Source organism: Plectropomus leopardus, chromosome 24 (genome assembly GCF_008729295.1).
Source record: "Plectropomus leopardus isolate mb chromosome 24, YSFRI_Pleo_2.0, whole genome shotgun sequence".
Lineage (NCBI taxonomy): Eukaryota > Metazoa > Chordata > Actinopteri > Perciformes > Serranidae > Plectropomus > Plectropomus leopardus.
The window spans coordinates 4,006,750-4,025,620 of NC_056486.1; the positions used below are offsets into that span (position 1 = coordinate 4,006,750).

General features: G+C 38.9%; 1 protein-coding gene across 1 annotated transcript in view; it reads right to left on the reverse strand.

The window, feature by feature from the left end:
- Positions 1-18,871, reverse strand: part of LOC121962626 (neural cell adhesion molecule 2-like) — a 337,501-nt gene that overhangs the window by 79,713 nt on the left and 238,917 nt on the right. The window contains exons 3-5 of the mRNA XM_042512843.1: positions 16,860-17,066; positions 10,779-10,926; positions 6,752-6,885 (exon numbers count right to left, since the gene is read on the reverse strand). Coding sequence (XP_042368777.1) covers positions 6,752-6,885; positions 10,779-10,926; positions 16,860-17,066 — 489 coding nt within the window. The remainder of the gene's footprint in view (positions 1-6,751; positions 6,886-10,778; positions 10,927-16,859; positions 17,067-18,871) is intronic.

The window sequence follows — 18,871 nt, forward strand, 5'->3', positions numbered from 1 at the left end:
GTCTTTTTACAATATTTGGTCAGATTTTCATGTTTTTATTCATGCATTTTTTCTAAGGGCTAGCCAAATCTATATCCACAGGGCTTTGTCGATGCTTTCGAAAGAAGTATACGTTTTCATTCTGCTACAGTACAGAAAAATGCTGTATCCCTGGATGCAGCAATGATGCTCTTGCAAAACAGTGTCGGGGGGACTTGTTTTGGTGTAACATTTGTACGTGGGGAGGCTGGCATCTGCAAAAGAAAATACCTCTCAAAACAATGTGTGTCAAGTGTCAATTTTTACTGATAAAAAAAGAAAGAAAAAACATGATTTGATAATTGTTGCCCTAGATTTGAAGCCTGACTTTACTGTAGCTCTGGAGGAGATCACAGGGCCAGTTAAAACCAAAAATGATTTGCGAGCTGCATGTGGTTCTTGCAGAACATTATAACAATCATGGATGGACTGCTGAACAGGCCTACCAGGCACAAGCCAAGGGGCCAAAAATGTCAGGGAACGCTCTGACCTTTATCTGCAAAATGCTATTTCAATTACTAATGAGGCTGTGTCTCAAAATTAACATAAAGAGATACAAAAAGACCATAAAGATAAACAAAAGAAACGCAGATAGATGAATGATAAGTACATAAATGGGCAAAACAACCACAAAAAAGAGACACAAAATGACTACAACGACACACAAAACTAACAAACGCCTAAAACGTCAGGGACCCCCAGGCTAAAAATGACACAAAATAACCACACAGAGACACAACTGACTACAAGACGAAGCAACCTCAAGGAGACATTAAATGACTACAAAGAGAGACAAAACAACCACACGGAGACAAAGACTAATGAGAGACACAAAACAACCAAAATTGTGTGCCAGCCTAAATAGCTGGCCAATGGCAAGTTTATAGCCACAATCTATATCCAATGAGTCAGACTACAGCCCAGATAAACCACAGTGATGTAGAACTGGGCTCTCGAAGCAGCAAATAGTGAGAAAAAATAAATGGTAGCATAAGAAGAGTCCAAAAATCAGTCCAGGAGGATTTGTGCAGGAAGATGTCCAGATTCAGCTCCCTCCCTGTTGGCTGTCACTGATTCTGTATGGACAAGAATCAATGTCCATCCTGACTTTGGCACAAAAGAGAGATTTAAGTGCTCAATGCTGGACCTCACGAGATGAGCTGCAGCCGGAAGATGCCCTGCAGCTGCAACGCTTTAGTCCTCATCCTTTCTTCTCTATTCTTCCTCCAGGGGTCTTCACACTGAGAAACACTGGCTGTTTTTTATCAGTTTGTTTATCGTACCTCACTGGTTTATCCCCAGGCACCACAACAGAGAACAGTTCACCATCCGCAGCTGATTGATAAAACATGGAGCGCAGTCTGTTGTTCTCATTGATATACCTGGGCCTCCTAGCAGTCGACTCTATCTGCTTGTGTTGGGGCTTCTGTGTTGTTCGACCAGTCCGGATCCTTGTCGATACAATGTTTTCTCTGGTAACCCTGCTGGCTTCTTCTTCCTTTGGAAATCCTCTGTTAAGACGGCTCTTCTCACTCCACCTTGCCTTCACGATCGCAACCCACAGAACGGAAATAATCCTCGTGAATTCTCAGAGTGACATGCCCCATAAATATAAAGGCAAAGGTAGAAAGAGAGAAAACAAGATTTTTCTATGTTTTCAGACCAACAAAAATAGTTCTTCAGAGCGAGAAGAGATTTACAGGTTTGGCTGCAGGGCAGGAAAACGGAAACGGTACATGTGGGGTGCAAATGGTTGAAGTTACAGGCTTCAGTACAGCTGCTACAGCACATCACAGGCCACTGCGCCACCCGCTTTGAATGTTATCACTTGATTAAATGCGTGCTATTGGAGGCAATCAGCCTTAAAGAAAAGAAGGGTTGGGTTAGGTCGTCAAATTGCCATCACTTAATCAGGGATCTGGCATCAGACAACTCAGCTAAAAGCCACCTTTCGCAGTACAATACATTGGTGGACGACACCAGTTTATGACATGGTTGGATATAACCAGTCGCGGCAGTATGATACACCACCGGATGACACTTAAATGCCGCCGGTCACGAGTTCCCTACACGGTAGGCAGGATACAAAAACAAACAAAAACTTCACAAAGGCATGCACATCTCTGCAAATTAGATTATACTCCTATAAATATTTCATACAATTACCACCAAAGTAATATTTTGAGATACATGCCCTTCATTTTTTTCTAAACCTAACCATGTGCTCTTGTTGCCCAAACCTAACCACATGCTTATGTTGCAGAAGGAAATAAACATATACGAGTTTTACTGGTGTTTTAAGTTTGAAAAAGAAGGATTCATCTAAAGAGCAGAAACTGTACATTTCCTATTAAAAAGAAAGTGTATTTTGAAAAGACACAATGCCACAGACGTAAACTGACATGCCGTCCCGCAGCATCAGCAACAAACACAGGAGGATACCGAGCGTATTTTATGTAGACATGAACAGCACTGACCAAGCAGTGATTTTTACAAGTTGGGATGAGAATGTGTTGATTATCAGTAGATTAAATGTGTGTAATGTTTATTTTTATGCAGCGACGAAGGAATTCTTGCAATGTAAAGAGCAAGAAAGTCCACAAAGGTAAACTGGTCAAAAAAAAACAAAATCACGGGACGTTCTCCCAAGAGAACATGAGTCACCACAAGTCAACATTATTTTGACAACATGACTTATGTGATGCGAATAATGTCATGTGACATATGGCACATGAATAATAAACATACTTATCTTAAGCCAGATCCTACTACTGATACCCTGGCAACCTGTATCTATGAGGCTGATTACCACTGATAACGCCCATTTAATTGAATGAAAACACTAGTAATTTAATCAATTTTTTATATGAAAAATAACATTAGAGTTACCTTAAGCAAAATAAACTAAGTTACATATTATCAGAGGCTTTTGACAGAAGGACAACTTTAAGAGCATATTTTAAATACTCAAAAAAAGTAGACAAAAGTCCACAAACTCTTGTAACTGATATCCCAGAGCTGTACCTGGTGGTGTCATATTGGAAAAACTCATTGGTTTCATGAAGTTTTCTCTAAGTGCTTTATATATTAGATAAGGACCAAATGGTGTTCTTACAAATCAGATTTTGTCTGTGAGTCTTTAGGGATCAGCTGAGTGAGTGTCCTTGAGGCGGAGTTAAGCTCACCTAAATGTGTCTCCTCAGAGAGCGCGCTCTACTCCGGACCCTCCACAAAGCGCTCCACACACTGTCCCGTCTCAGCCCCACATTGCCGGTGTCGTGTCGCTGCAATAATAGGTCGTGCCTCATTGAGCAGGCTTATTGGATCTTCCTCAGAAGTGAGGTAAGTGGTGTGCTAAATTGAATGCAATTCATAGTTTTTGGGCGCGGGGCCGCTCCGCTATTACATTAGGTGGGAGAGAATTACATAGGCAGAGACAATATTGCAGCTGTTCAAGCGTTGCAAGACGCTCGTGGCCTCAGTGAAATCATTTCAATCACCCCAGCAGTCTCAGGTGACTCGCTGTAAATGAGGACAAATGAGAAAATTAAAATGACATCTTTCGATTTTTGGCCCGTAGAGCCAAAGGACATCGCTAATTGAAATTTTCAATCAAACTAAAAAAATAAAAAATAATCATGCTATTGGTTGCAGAGAGAGCAGACCTGCTATCAGAGCTCCAATGATGAACTTATCGGAGTCAGTGGAGCTGTCAAAGCTGACAACTCTGTTTGGATTCTACAAGGGTCGACGCGTTCAACCTGAATTTCCAGCTGAGTTCCTGCTGATTCACAATCATCGACTTGACTCTGAACACTGTAAACAAGCTCTGCGATGTGTCATGTTATAGTCGTCTTGTAACAGGCTCGACAGCAAACTTATTACATTACAAGGATGTGTTTTCATATTTAGCAACAACATCAATTATTAGTTAGAAGAAAACACCAATTCCTTCCAAGCTAACAAATTATTACTAATGAATACAAGCTTAACTACGTGACACTGATTCCTGCTCTTGAGCACCTTTTAACCTTGGGCGTTTGAATGCCTTGTAGGCTTCAGAATGCAAAAAAATGTTAAATTATGAAACCGACAGCAACACGAAAACTTGTGTTTGCAGAGGAAACTCAGTCCCTAATGCATGCTAATCTGTTGACACTGTGTGAAGAGGAGCGTGTGTCTGTGTTCTGCATTAAAGCTCCGAGCTGAAAACTTCTCAGCTAGGTTTGGAGGTTGTGGTTTGTACTCAGTAAGATGTGTGGTGATAGTGGCTCAGGAACAAGATTGTTTACTGGGCTATGTCACTATAAGAGGATTAGACTCCACAACAAAAACTATCCTGCAGATAGTTTACAAGTGTTCTTTGCAATTGTAAACAATTTAAAACTCTTTGGAACTTCATCCCTGTGTATTTTTAGACTGCACAATAATCTCCACAAGATCATGAATGTTTGCACAGTTTCAGTTTACATTTATTAGTCCTTAAACTCAGAGTCAATGTTACCAGGGTGTGTACAGTAATCGGATTTCTAAATGTAATGCTCTTTAGGACCTTTTCAAGATCATTTTTAACCCTTACTGTATGTGTTAGGTAAAGGTAAGTAAAAATAAGTAGTATGTATGTGATCCTGAGCAGAGACTTAAAGAAATCTAAGGCCTAACATTCACAAAATTGTATTTAAGACATTAGCATGAAAATGAGAATGAGGAATTTCTCCAACAGTATTGCAAAAAGAAAAAAAAGAGATAAGGGATATGAAAGAATGAAATAATCACTATACATATATGAAAGGGAGGATATAAATGTGAATGACGAGTGTATACAACAGTATTGCACATAGGACCTGTGGCAGTCAAGGTTCAATGGTAGCAGTTATGCCGATGCATATTTGCATTTTTGTGGGAACAGTACACAGCAACAGTGTAAATGGCGCATAGGGAAACCAGTAAATTATGTTATTTCTAGAGCACATTTCTACAAATGCAGCACCCGTAACAACATGCAGAACTTCTGAAGTACGGTATGTTTTTTTTTAACATTATTTTTGTCAAATTCTATAGCTACAAAATCCAAAATTAGAGAAAAAGATAGAGCTAAAGTGAGGGCATACATGTATTCACCAGTAAAGATTTGGCCAAACTGCTATTTTTGGGCTAGGCTTTATTTAATTTAATGATTTGCAAGGTAGTGTAATTTGGGCAGAAATGGAGAAGCAGACTGACCTTGCAATCACAGAAAGCTTTAACACTTGACATGATTGTTTTTAAGGAACCCTAAAAGCTTCAGTTGTGCTAAAAAAAATCTTGTATCATGAAGCGCTCCAAATAAAAGCAGAAACCAGTAAAACGTGAAGGTCTGTATCACATCTTTTGAACATTTACAGAATAATTACTATATACTGATATATACTGTAACCGTGATATGAATTTATAAAGACCAGGATACAAGATTTTGGCCTTATCACCATTCCCTACACAATCCACATAGCAACCACCATGGTTGACTACAAGACGCTAGATCACCGCAGGCCAAGCATAAATGCCATGTAACATGTCCCAGGCTTAAAACTTCATGTTATCTTTATGAAACTAAATTTCCCAGAATCCCTACCGAGAGGAAAAACTACAAGAATGTAGCACAAAAGTAGATTTATATTGTTGTGTAATAACATGTATTTTCCATAGTGTTTCCTTTTCCCCTATTTGTCTCTCTCGCTCGGTTTTTCTCGTTATCAAACTCTTATCAGATCAGAGCATCAGCCTCTTGTCATGTCATCCACATGCAGTATATCTCTTCAACCGCTCATCGCCAGGTTGTTGTTTAACCTCTGTGGTGGCTACAGGTCAGGCTGACTCAGTTTATCGCCGGTGTTTTGTTTCCTCATGTTCTTTCGTGCCAGATTTGCTATTCATCTATCCACCATCTACAGCCAGCTTAATCACAACCATCTCTGTTTGTCACCATCTGTCCCATAACCTCATTCTTTGTGGCAATAAAACCTCTTTCACATCATCATTCAGTGTCCTGTGCTTGGGTTCTACTTAAAATCAAAAATGAATAGCCACAACAATGTTTTTGGGGGATAAAAACAAAGACTTTTGGCGCTCTCATGTTCGGAGACAAACTACACAATTTCTTGCAGCGAGCTCCATCAAGGCTGGCCCACACAAAACGATTTTTCATGATCAATCCAACACCGCCCACGAACAAACTCATTCACAAACAGCGGCAATAAATAATAGCTCTGCCAGTTTTCGCGAAACTTTTTCTAGTAAACTGATGAAGAAAAAAAAGTGAAATAAATAAAACGTGAGCATACCTCGAGCTACAAGAAAAATCTGGCACGTTGATTTTTAAAGCCAGAAAACTCATTTGCACGCCGATTGTTGGGCTCAGATTCAGCTTGATTCTCGTGATGTGTGCACGCCATTACACAACAGTTCTCAAACAGGAAATCAACAAATTTCCAGATCATGATCGGTGTGTTAGCTTGCGCTTTCTAGGTTCTTGCAGTTTTTCCTAGTTATTTAGGACTTATGAAGAGCTGGGGGACTACAAATTAATGAAAAGCCTAAAAGTCTGACAAGATAAAGTGTCTTTTGAATCCTGAACACTATGGACAGTTTGGACATTGTGGCCCCTGAATATGCTTAAATTTACATCTAAATACTCCCTTTCATGAACTGCATCTCGTGTAGCTGTTTGTCTTGTGTTTTCTCAAATGTAACTCACCGTTGACGACAACAGCGATGTCCACAAAATCAATCTCGCCGCGGGCCTCTACGCTCGCTTCGCAGCGGTACACTCCCTCGTCAGCCTTGGTCACCTGATGGATCTGTAGGTTGTTGTTAGCCAGCACCTGGAACCTGCCTTCACAGCACAGGCAAAGAGGAGGAGGAGGAGGAGGAGGAGAGGCAGAAAGCCAGGCACAGACAGAACGAGAGAGTGGGAAGAGGAAACGACAAAAGAACAACAGTGTATGATAGAGAGAGAAGTGAGATAAGAAAGTTAGGAAAACAGCAGGAGAAAATTGCCATATCCTCTCCTCAGTAGTTAGACTGTCAATCTTCACTTCAGCACATTTACCTGATAAAGTCCACACAGATAAACACTCGCGCAATTACAGTCCCAAATACTCCCTCCCGTTGCGGCCAGTGTGAGATTGGCCAGAAGTGATGCGGCCTCTATCTCATTTCTCTCAAGCAAAGATATTTATAACCGTGCATCGTAATTAGAGTAAAATGATTAAAAAAAAAAAAAAAAAAAAAAAAAAAACCTTCTTCATGTTTCATCATCACCGCGGCACTGACGATTTGAATTTCAATTAAAAAACGTGACAGATTCAAGGGGTCACTCTTTCTAATCAGCGTTCAGGCGTGCCTTTTGTCTAGATGGAGGATGGGGAAGTGGTGTGGAGAGCTGTAAATCAGGGCGGAGGAGAAGAGGATATAATGAATCCTACTCTACTGCTTCCTTCTATCTCCCCTGCCTTCTATCAGGAAATAATATTGCTGAAAGTTAATCTGTCCTCTGAGTGCTTCTCTACCTTTGTCTGTCTCTTTTAGCAAAGGGGTGATCTTAAAAAATGATACACGTTATGGAAAGCCCTTTTTAATATGTAATCAGGACGGGTAGTAGTGATTAAAGATATCAAAAAATTGCTTTTTGACTTGTGCAAAGTCCAAGTGAATGTATTCAAACACAATTTTGACTAATAGCAATTTAAATTGAAGATATTTACAGTTTAATTCTCATTAATAAAAATGTCAATTCTTGACGTCAACAATTAATTTGTTACTGGTGGAAATGCTCATGGTAGATATTTGCAACTGAATTACAACTAGTCAACTTTTACCATTGACTTCTGTTCAACATCAGTTACAGATATCAAAAATCTGTTCTCACTTGTGGAAATGTTAGTTATTAACATTAACAGGTAATTTCCTAGAGTGGATATGGTCACTGAATTAAAATTAGTCAACATTTACCACTGAGCTCTATTCAAACTCAGTCACAGATATCAACAATTCATATGTGGAAAATGTAAATTATTGATGAAAAATGTTTCTCAGGAAAATGTTGTGTGTCGCTAACTGAATTACAATCAGTCAATCTGTCAATGCAGTTTTGACAAGTCAAAACGCAGTTTCTACATATTAAACTATACTTGTAACATGTAAAACTTGTTTTACCGATATGTTAAATTAACTTGTAAACAAAACAAAATTTTTACACATTTTAACATGTCCAAATGCCATTTCCATTCTTCAAAATTAAATCCCCATCCATTCTGATTAAATGTTAAAAGGGCTTGCCACACATATATGTCAACTCCGAATCAAATGGGATGGAATTTGATTGACAGTGTGATTATTGCAGATTGAGTTTAAAGACATCCATTTGCCAGAAATAGCTGTTTTTGAGAGATGCAGGGTGCTGGTTTGCACGTCTCACGGGAAGCTACATCTCCGAATGTCACCATCCAACCGCTCCGTAATCCATTCTCTCAGTCGCTTGTTAACATGGTTTCTGTCCAAGTTATACGCCTCCTCCAGGGCTGATGGGATTTCTATTTATAGAATTTGATATCCTTGTCTTATTGTGAAGCCACACAAAGGAAGGAAATAGCATTTCCTAGAGAACAGTATTTTTTGGCACATTAGCAAGTCTTTTCAATGAGAGAGAGAATTGGGACTCGTGAGCATTTTCCCCCTCAATAATCAAGTGCGTTTGGCAGGTTTACATTCAAAATGTAATCCTTTTGAGAATGCTGCTTACTTGCAAGTTTTATTTCCATCACAGTCTACTATTGAAATAATAAAGATCAATTGCACGGTTTAATAATGCCAAACTAAATACTTACTCTACTAATTTCATCACAAAAGTCACTCTTTAAAGCCCCAAACAAAATAATTTCAAGTCTTAATTTTTTCTCAATAACATTAAACTTTCACAACAAAATAAACAATTTCAAAAGTTAAGCTGTTTGTTTTGTTGTTATGATTTAAACACTCAAACAAAAATCTCTGATGTGAAATATGCCAAACTACTTGAACTCTCACTATAATAACATATTTTCAGTGGCTTCATTAAAAGAAACTAATTAAACTTTTAAATTCCCCACAAAACTCTTTCTATCCATCCATTATATGAACAATTTTCCCCATCCAGGTCTTATGTTTTAAAGGTACCATGTGGAGTAAACAAACAGAGGTATGTTTAAAACACATTGTTTGTATCCTTGAGGCCTGACAAACAAGTTAAATGCATTTTTTACCTCATAAAACATTTACAAAGCCAGTTTCTGGAAGAATTTGAAACCCACATTGTTTATGTTGATGCCTGCTCGCTTCCTCTTCATTGCCTTTGTTGGCACACTGCAGCATTTCTTTACCACAACAGAAAACCCTCAGCAGGACAGTGTATCATGTCACCTGCATGCACACAGACATGCAACATGTGCACAAGGGACTTTTTCAACCATTGCTCCAAAAACTCCACAGGTTACCTTTAAAATATTTTGGTAGTTTTGAATTATTCCATTGAAACTGTTCAGGTTGGACCTTGGGTTTCTAATATATTTTTTACCATAAGCAAATGCAGAATTATGCATTTCATAGCATAAAGAGTTTTAGACTGGTAAAACTTATTTTGCAAGCTCTGGTAAAGTTTCTTTTGCCCAATTACATCTACCCATCTGGCTTGAGACGGTGTGGAATGTGAATATTTGGAATTAAATTGCTGAAATTCTCTCTGAGATTGAAGTAAAAACCATACTTATTATGCAGCTAGATGAAAAGCTAATTTTATGCAAATACATTTAAAAAATGTCATAAAAAATGCTCAGTATGTTTTTTGTGTGTCGAGGTGGATATGTTATGCTTGACAGAGAAGGTTTTGAAAGACCACGTACCAAAAAATGTTCCAAAAGACATTTAGAAACTAACCAGCATTTAAATATTTCTTCTTCAAACAATAGTAAAGTCACTTGAAAGAACACAACATTATTTTGTGCAGAAATGCATTGGTGTGACGTGGTAAAGCATCAATCTTTTAATTTTTTTCACTAAAATATGTTCTTTTTTTTCTTTAAACTGATTAACACAATCCTCATACAGAAGGAAGCATTAATGCTCCTAAAACCACAAAAAAGTGTAAGAGCGATGTAATGTTTATTGAGTGTTACTTCACAGGGATGAGAAAAATTGTCAAAACAGACATGAAGAGAAAGAAAGTTAAATAGAAAATGTCTCTAACTGCCTTTTTTATTTTTTAACTGTACTTTACTTCATACCAGTAAGTGCAGTTGAATTCGTGTCTTTGGCAGTTGAAAACAAAAGTGATTGAACTCATTTTTCCCTTTAAATTTTGGGGACCAAAACTGAACAGTTTTCAAGGAATGACTCACTTGTCGTACTTAGAGACTAATTATATTCCAAAACTCAGGCTTAAAAAAAGCAGCTAATTATAATGGTAATGGAGATTTAAAAAAGGGAAAAATATATAAAAAACACCACCTCATTTTCACCAAATTATTTAATTTAAATTTTGACCTATTTTCTACCCTGCTAATTAAACTTTAACGTCGTATTACTCCATCTAACCATCCATTTGAACCACATTGGGGTCACAATAACTTCTGAACATGTTTTAAGTCACATAAATCATCTTCATAAAGTGAAAGGAATAAAGATAATACCACAATAACAGCAGTCAATGTCAAGAAAACAACTTCATTGTGAAAGGAAGTCATAAACACTTACTGTGATGCTCTTCAGTAATCTCTTTGTCCTGGTAGTACCACACCACCACGGGCACCGGTGAGCTAATGACATCGCAGACCACCTCCGCTGTCTCACCATAGCGGAACTCCTGCGGTGACTGGACATCCCGAAACGTCAGCCTCTCTGGAAGATCAAACAAGATGGAGATGGAAAAGCTTTTTTTTTCTGCGAGCATTCAGAGCAATTTATTGCAGGTCTGAACATCAAAAGGAAAATAAGAAAAAAAAATGAAAAGCTGTGCTCTTACCGTCCTTTTAACTATGAAGTGTTTTATGACTGAATCTGAGGTTAGAGGGTTTGGAACAGTTGCTTTAAAATAAATTTCCTACATTTTTTTTTGTCTGGGTTGCATCCTGTAAGTTGAATGTGCCTTTTCAGGTAGTTCACAAAAATTATTGACTAGGCAATTGAAAAAATCTGAGAAAGAACTCACATTTCTTCCCCACAACTGAATAAATGATTAGGGTTTTTCTTTTGGACATTAAAATATGTTTATTTCCTCTAAAAAATAAAACTTGTTTGGACTGTTTGAAGGGAAAGGGCTTTGTCAAAATATGATGTTAGCTGGTCTATTTAGCTATTCTGTTAGTTTTTTGTACACAGTGTGCATTAAGCAGCTTTATACATCCGAAAACCTGAAAATAGTAGTCAACATTGACTCACACATCACTCAAACCCCAAATCTCTTGTGTGAAAGTCCTGCACATGACCCATTCATCCAACACATCTTACACCCACCATAGATTGTGTCGCTCTTTATACAAATTAAATTTAAGTAAAATGACTCTCTGAAAGTACATTTGTGAGGTTTTTTTCTCATAAATTTACCACTTTAATCCCAGGTAATAGGGGGTTTTCTTAGTAATAGCCCTGATCATGAACTATTTTTCCCTAACCGCCTCCGACCTTAACGCATCAATGTGGCGATTATGAGACAATCACAGCAAACAATGAGTTCCATAAAAAGGTGTAAATTACCAGATAGATGTGCATTGCCTGGTTGAAAATACACACTCTGTTATATGATTTATTATGATTAATTTTACAGGTATTTTGTCATAAACAAAAGTTTTGGACAGATTTAAATTTTGACTTGATGACAGCATTGCATGAAAAGTTACGACAATTCTTCCACCACAAATTTTAAGGCAAGCCACCCAATAGTTTTTGAGATTTTTCAGTCTGGACCAACCAACCAGATGATGGATCAGCCAAGCTTGCCGCCCAGAGAACCATGCAGGATGAGTCGCCAAAGCACAACTGTCAAGTGACGTAATGGCTCGCAATTCAGATGCAAAGTGTTTGAAAACAGGCACATGAGAAACAAAGTGTGCCTTTGGAAATGCATGGATGGATTCAGTCACAAGAATCAAATAAAACAAAAACTAAATCCGGCTTTGACTGTTTTCTGGGACACGGATAAGGCGATTCTGATGAAACAGCACAACAGACAGAAGGGTGACCGTTATACTCGCTGCCAATCACAACCACGACAAAAAATCAATGAGCGGAGACACTCTGCAGTCTGTCAGTTTGCAGAATTAGACAAGAACACAGACATCCTTTGATTCGATCTTTCTTGGATTCAGGAATGCTTCGATAATAGATTTCACTCTGTGTCGGTTTGAAGCTGTGTCCTCCCTCTTGACAAACATTTGGTGTTTTGACAAATTGCTTTTATGAGGGACACTGTTCTTGGACCAGCACTTCTCCACAAACAGCACCTGATCCTCCTTCGAACCCCGCTCTCGTTCGGATAGTCGGGCTTTGATGTGCGCCGGGGCTGGCACCGCTAGCGCCGCAACCACCTGCTATCATCTGTGTGCTGTATTGTGAAGGTGTGAATAAATCAACGACAGCTCCCCTATCAGTCCCTTCCGTTAGCGAGGCTTCAGCATTAGCATTTTGCTGTGTGATTTATGCCAGGCTGCTCCCTAAAATGAGCTTTCTCTCCCCGACTGCACCCTCCGCCTGTGAACGTGCCTGGCATCTCAGTGTCGTCATTAACTTCAAGGGTGCCTTTGCGTGTTTTTGTCATTCACTCTGTTGGTTTCTTATCAATTTCCCTCTTGTGTTCTTCTTTTTATATCCAAAATCTGCTGCTCTCTCTCACTCCCCCCCATCGCTCTCTCAGGTTTGAACACTTCTGATGTCACTTGTTCCTTCTGTTTGTATCCATTTCCTTTCTCTTTTGTTGTCACACAGCTCTACAAGAATCAGTAAGGGAAACATCCTCTCCAGAGTAACACTCTGCCGCACACTTGACACTGGTGAATTGAGAATACACTCAGTACTCCGGAGCTTCTCTTCCGCCGTTCGCCTACACATCACTGCCAGGATGAGAGTCTGATATGTTGACGAGCCAATTTCCCTGGACCTCTCTCTACTGGGAGGCAGGTTTGTTCCTGTCTATACTGGCCAATTTTGCTGGTTTTGGAAAATGGGCTTTGCAGCATTATTGCACTGTCCATTAATAAACTAAGAGGAAATGAAAAGAGCCGGCTGGCTTACTTTATTATGAATTTCCTGTCACCTAGTGCGGCTGCAAAAGCACCAAACTGCTGCAGTTATTTAATGGTAATTTTAATTTTTTTGCTATCAGTGAACTTTCAGGGAAAACTATCGAAATTTGCATTTTGTACGTTGGCCAACAAGGGAAAACCAGCTACAACGGTCCAAAAGATTTCCATTGGAAATTTCCATTGCTGCAGTTTCAGAAACGATGCCAATTCAAAAACACATGAAAATCTGCAACAAATACAACAATGTAAACATACTGTAAATGACAAAATGTGCTACAAAGAGCCAAAACAAATACTCTGCAAAGATATAAATGATGCAAAGTCAAAAAAGACAAAAACCCTAAAAACAAATGCAACAGTCAACACAATGAAACGTCTCTAGGCCTCTGGGGGAACCTTCTGAAGCCGTTTCTGAAGCTGAAGCACATATCTTCAAATAGATGTGTTTTGTTTTAGCCGGTACTTCCTTCTTTGCTCCCGTCAGTGCAGCACTCACATGATCGCAGCCTTTCCAATTAGGTAGGTTACATACGAATTCTGGTGCATTGCTTTTCGTAGGTATAACAGTGCATGAGAACAGCCTGCAATCCACCCGATGGTCATCGAGAGGTTTTACTGAAAAACCACAAATGTAAGCCACTGGGTGGCACTATTGCAAAAGTCAGGGGATTACCAAAATTTCTGGGTTTCATCATCTGAATATATGTAAAAAAAAAATAAAAAAATAAAGGGACCACCACATCAGTAGGATTCATCCTATGGGGACTATAACTGTTTGTACACAGTTTTATAGCAATCAATTGAGCATTGTTTAGATATTTTAGTGAGGACCAAACCAACTGACCAATAATGCTATCCTGAGAGCCATGCCATTAACACGGTTAAAAGTTCAGCTTGTTTTTTACTGTAGCCCAAGTCCAGGTACCCGTTTTGGATCCAGAACTAATCTGCCACTTCATGCAGCCTAATTATAACAGGATATCATGCAGATATTAGCAACTACCGAGAGGACATCCCTCTCTCAGGTCATAAATCCGATGTACAACATGTTGTAAGTGCACAGGCCTGAGCACCGCCCGAGGAGTCCATGGCTTGCTCCGGCTGCGCGCTGGCAGAACGTCTGGTTGGAGCTCCTGGCAGGTTTTCATCCGCATGCTGCTCATGCAGTCTATATCGAGGACCCGGGTGTGTGACGCCCAGTTGCCATGGAAACAATGGTTTAAGGGAGCTGGTTATGTGGTGAATGAGGCAAAGGCTGAGTGGTGGCAGGTGTGATTGAGGCTGTGATGTCTCCTCTAATGGTTCGCTGGGAGAGGATGAAAAAGGCAACTGCGCAGCAGGTGGTGATTTCAAGAGTGTGTGCAGTACACGTGCGCGTGTGCGTCTCCTGGAATCAAATCCCCATACCTTGACGTTTTCTCCAATTAAAATTGAGGAAAACTCCTGATCAAAGTCCTGGTGAATCTGGGTATTTGAGTTATTCACATCTCAGACTTCACTTGGTTTTTATGTAATCTTTTGTGGGTGTGCTTTTTGCATGCATTATAACATTAATCCATTTCTTGTTGCTGTACTTGTTGTGAACAGAAGATTTGTAAGTTTGGGGAAATGTACCCTTTGTACCTACTTGCAGGTGCAAGGATTTTAGGCTTTTATGCTCTCAAAATTTAATATTAAATCTAAAATACTTTGAATGATTTAAATTTTACATATTTTATTCAGTCAGTTAGCCGTTTAATTCCATGTTCTGTACATTTTAAGACTGAACATGGAGTTCTACATGCTCTTTCAAAATGTTCTCCATGCTGTCAGAAGGAATATTCTGGCAGAGCAGCACCAAATGCTTCAATAATTTATGTTTTCTTGACCTGGAATAAAATTTAATATCTTGGATACTTAAATCAGCCTTTAAAATATCCACCACATGTTAGTTGCTTTACTTGTGCAGGTTGTTTAAAGCCCTACATTTCCAGAAATAAAATACATGGAGGATATGATTTCAGTGTTCCCAGTATTTTGTTTGCAATCAAGTGATGATGATAATGCACAAAATTTAAAAGGAGGGCATTAAGTGACAAATTTATGTACTGCTTGATTAAAAAAGGGAACATGGCTACATAAAAGAGTTGCATGAACCTGCAGGTATTGTCAGAAAATTGAAACTTAAGTTGGATGTGATCCATACAAAACGAAGAAAAGGGATTATTAGACTAATTTTGCGGCCGAGTGTGGCTGAGTGCAGCAGAGAGGCTAAATTTCCACTGGTCGAACTGCTAACTTCCTGTTTAGCCCTTTGCTTACTTGAATGAAATTAAAAAGATTTTAGAGTCTGGCCCATCTAGACTTTCAAAACTTGATTGGACCAAATGGATCAAATCCTGATAGTGAAGAGTGTCATTTCACAAGGGGTTGTGGTCTCAAAAAAATACATTGACTGATTTACAGATGTGTCTTCCCAATCTAAGTCTTTGAGAAAAAGGGTTTTTGGGTGCCATAGCATCAAGTGACGGTGTAATTCACTTTTGACCACTATGTAACACGACTTGGAAGCCTGGCGCCAATTCTGGGGGCCTGCATGTTACTAAAATTTGCAAATTTTAGCTACTATTTTCTACCTACTTGGTCAACCATTCAAAGAGGCTAAAAACATGGAAAAGTTGTCACTGCACATTGTTATTCCATCCAACTCGTGGCATGTTTAACACAACACTTTGATCCACGTTTGCCGCTCTTTCCCAGTGACTTTTTCTTTCACTTCTTCTCTCTCAATCCAACTATTTTTGAGACTTAAAATGGCCATTGTTTTGTTTTTTTCAATTTGAATGATTGAAACAGCAGTAAACAGTGCAAATCATAGGCATTAGTGGGGTGTTGGTGTTGCCCTCCATCTGGACAGCACACCAATGTATGACGTCAAAAGCAAAGACGCTAAAGTGGCAACTATCCTGCTCTTATATGTATCTTCTAATTCTTTCCCTCAACAAATCACAGGAAAGTCGAGGATAACTTGGACGTCTTGCTCAAGGACACTATAACAAGACAAATTGTGTTTAATTCACTGCTCTCCGTGAGGATGCAACCTGCATTGGGGTAGTCTCTGTAACCACAGAGCCACCCCCGCCTCGTAACATTAAGTTTTTCCCGGGAAATACTGATGGGTCAGCAACACAGGTTAACCTCAGTGCCACATCCCTCATTATGCCTGGCAGGATCCGAGTCCCATGGCATTACTAGCTGTCATTATACTTTAATCACAAGAATGAGTGTAACACACCCTCTCACACGAGCTCACACACAAAGTCAAAGGTACACATGGACCTAAAATGCACATGCACACAGATAGGGATAATATTTTTAACAGCTTGTGGCTGCAGAGAGGCTAAGAATATGAATGGGCTTCCTAGCCCTGTGATCCAACACTAATGTGAGAGGTTTATTCTCTTCATGTCTTCACATCTAAATCTCCTCTGGAGGCAAACACAGAGCATCTGCAGGTAAACGCGTGTGTGAGTGCAAACTATCTGTAAAGCTTACGGTAGATCTCCAGCACGACTGAGGCCTCCTCCGTGTGGCCACTGGCATCGGTGGCCTGGCAGCGGTAGATACCCGCGTCCTCGATGATGGCGTTGTAAATGATGAGCCTGGATCGTGACGTCTCTGTGTGCAGCGCCATCCGCTTGGAGGGCACGATGCGCTCGCCTTGGGGGTTGTACCACTCCAGCCTCACTGGCTCGCCAATAGCTAGAAGCAAGGTCAGAGAAAAAGAGATAGAATAAAGTGATGATCATGATTTTACTCTCTTTTAGGAGGGTTTCATGTTCACATTTACTACTTCAGTAAGAGATGTTCCCATGATTACTCCCACTCACACCTGGGATCTCATCAGAACATTTAAATGCCTAAAGACATTTATCATTTGCAACAAGTTGCTACTTTTTGACTTCTCACAGCTTTGTGCATTTTCCAAATTGGTCCAGTAAGTTGAACCTGTTATTTTCCAGTCCCAAGATTATTTGTAAGAATACTGGACTGCCCATGAGTGACATTAACTTGGCATCTCTATGCATGAAGGAAGGCAGCCTGGAAGTTGAGCAGCCTGCAGAAAGACAAAACAAAATGCAGTTTGATAGCAGCTGGTTGGCTTTCCATTAATCAGTGATGCTCTTGGCTTCACAAACACTGAAGGTCGGAGATTATTTTGTTACAAGTGTAGTTTTAAAGAAATACTTGACCCACAAATTGCCCATTTGTGTATCAATTACTCATTCCATCATACAATGAATTCAGAAAAGTTTGAAAAGTTTCTTGCATGCCTCCAAGGTGAACAAAAAACTCAAAAAGCGGCAAACATTCTTGATGAATTTGAGTAAGGGGTGATGGGGTTTAACAACAGCAAAACTATATCACACCCATTTACCAATTCTCACATAAATCATTAAAAGGTGTGTATATTTTGTTAAGATTACTAGAGTCGTAAACAGTCAGGTCTTAGTGAAATAGCATGTGCTTGTGAAGTACTGAGCATAAGACTAGATAAATGAGATTAGGATTGTGCTGCTCGAGTTGCGTGAGAGATGGCAAATGGATGTTTGCATATAGTTTTGCTGTTTTTAAGCACAGTTCCCAATGATTTCAAATCACCAAGAGTTTTCTCCTTTTTTGGATTCTTTATTCACTGCGGCGACATGCAAGAAAACAAATTTTTCTTCACAAATTCAATATAACAGGGAGAGGAATGGATATACAAGTAATCATTTTGTGGGTCAAGTATTCCTATAAAACTAGACTTGCAACCAAATAGTCTCCGAACCCCAGCAATACTTTTTCATAAATTTAAGTTAATTTTTTTGTGTTTTTGGCAACAGCTTCTGTCAGACATTTTACTTTTTTATTACAATTTTAAAATACCTTTTACATTAATTTTAAAGTTTATAAAAAAGATTTTTTGTCCTATTTCTATATTTTGCAATATGCACATATTTTTGTATTTTATCATATAATTTAATGTTATTTACCATTTAAGATCATTGAGCAACTGAGAACTCCTGTTAAAAAAATCTATAATTCCCCTAAATGAATTTACTTACAATTTTTACTGTACGGTTAGGCCTATTGTTTTTAATAACAATACATTTGCTGTATTCTTATGGGATTTACGCTTAATTTAGAAAAAACAAACAAACTAGAATTTAATCTAAAACACTAGATTTTAAAATAATATGGTGAATTTCTGTCAAATATATGAATACATTTTTAACAGTGTTATTAACCCCTTCTGACTGATGTTTTTAATCTGTCTCAATGACCACTTCACTTACGATTGATTCGGACTAATATTTTGGAAAAGTTTCTAGGTATTATTCAATTCATTTGATGATAATCAGGTTTTGATATACGTAAAGTATGGGGTTTGCTAAGGTTTTACATATCAATACAATAGCATTGCTGCTCACTTTGGTCTGTTGAACAGCTGAGGACCATCCAACATTGTTGCTGTAGCTTGTCAAGGGAACAGACGGCCTGAAATTACATGATTATGTCATAAT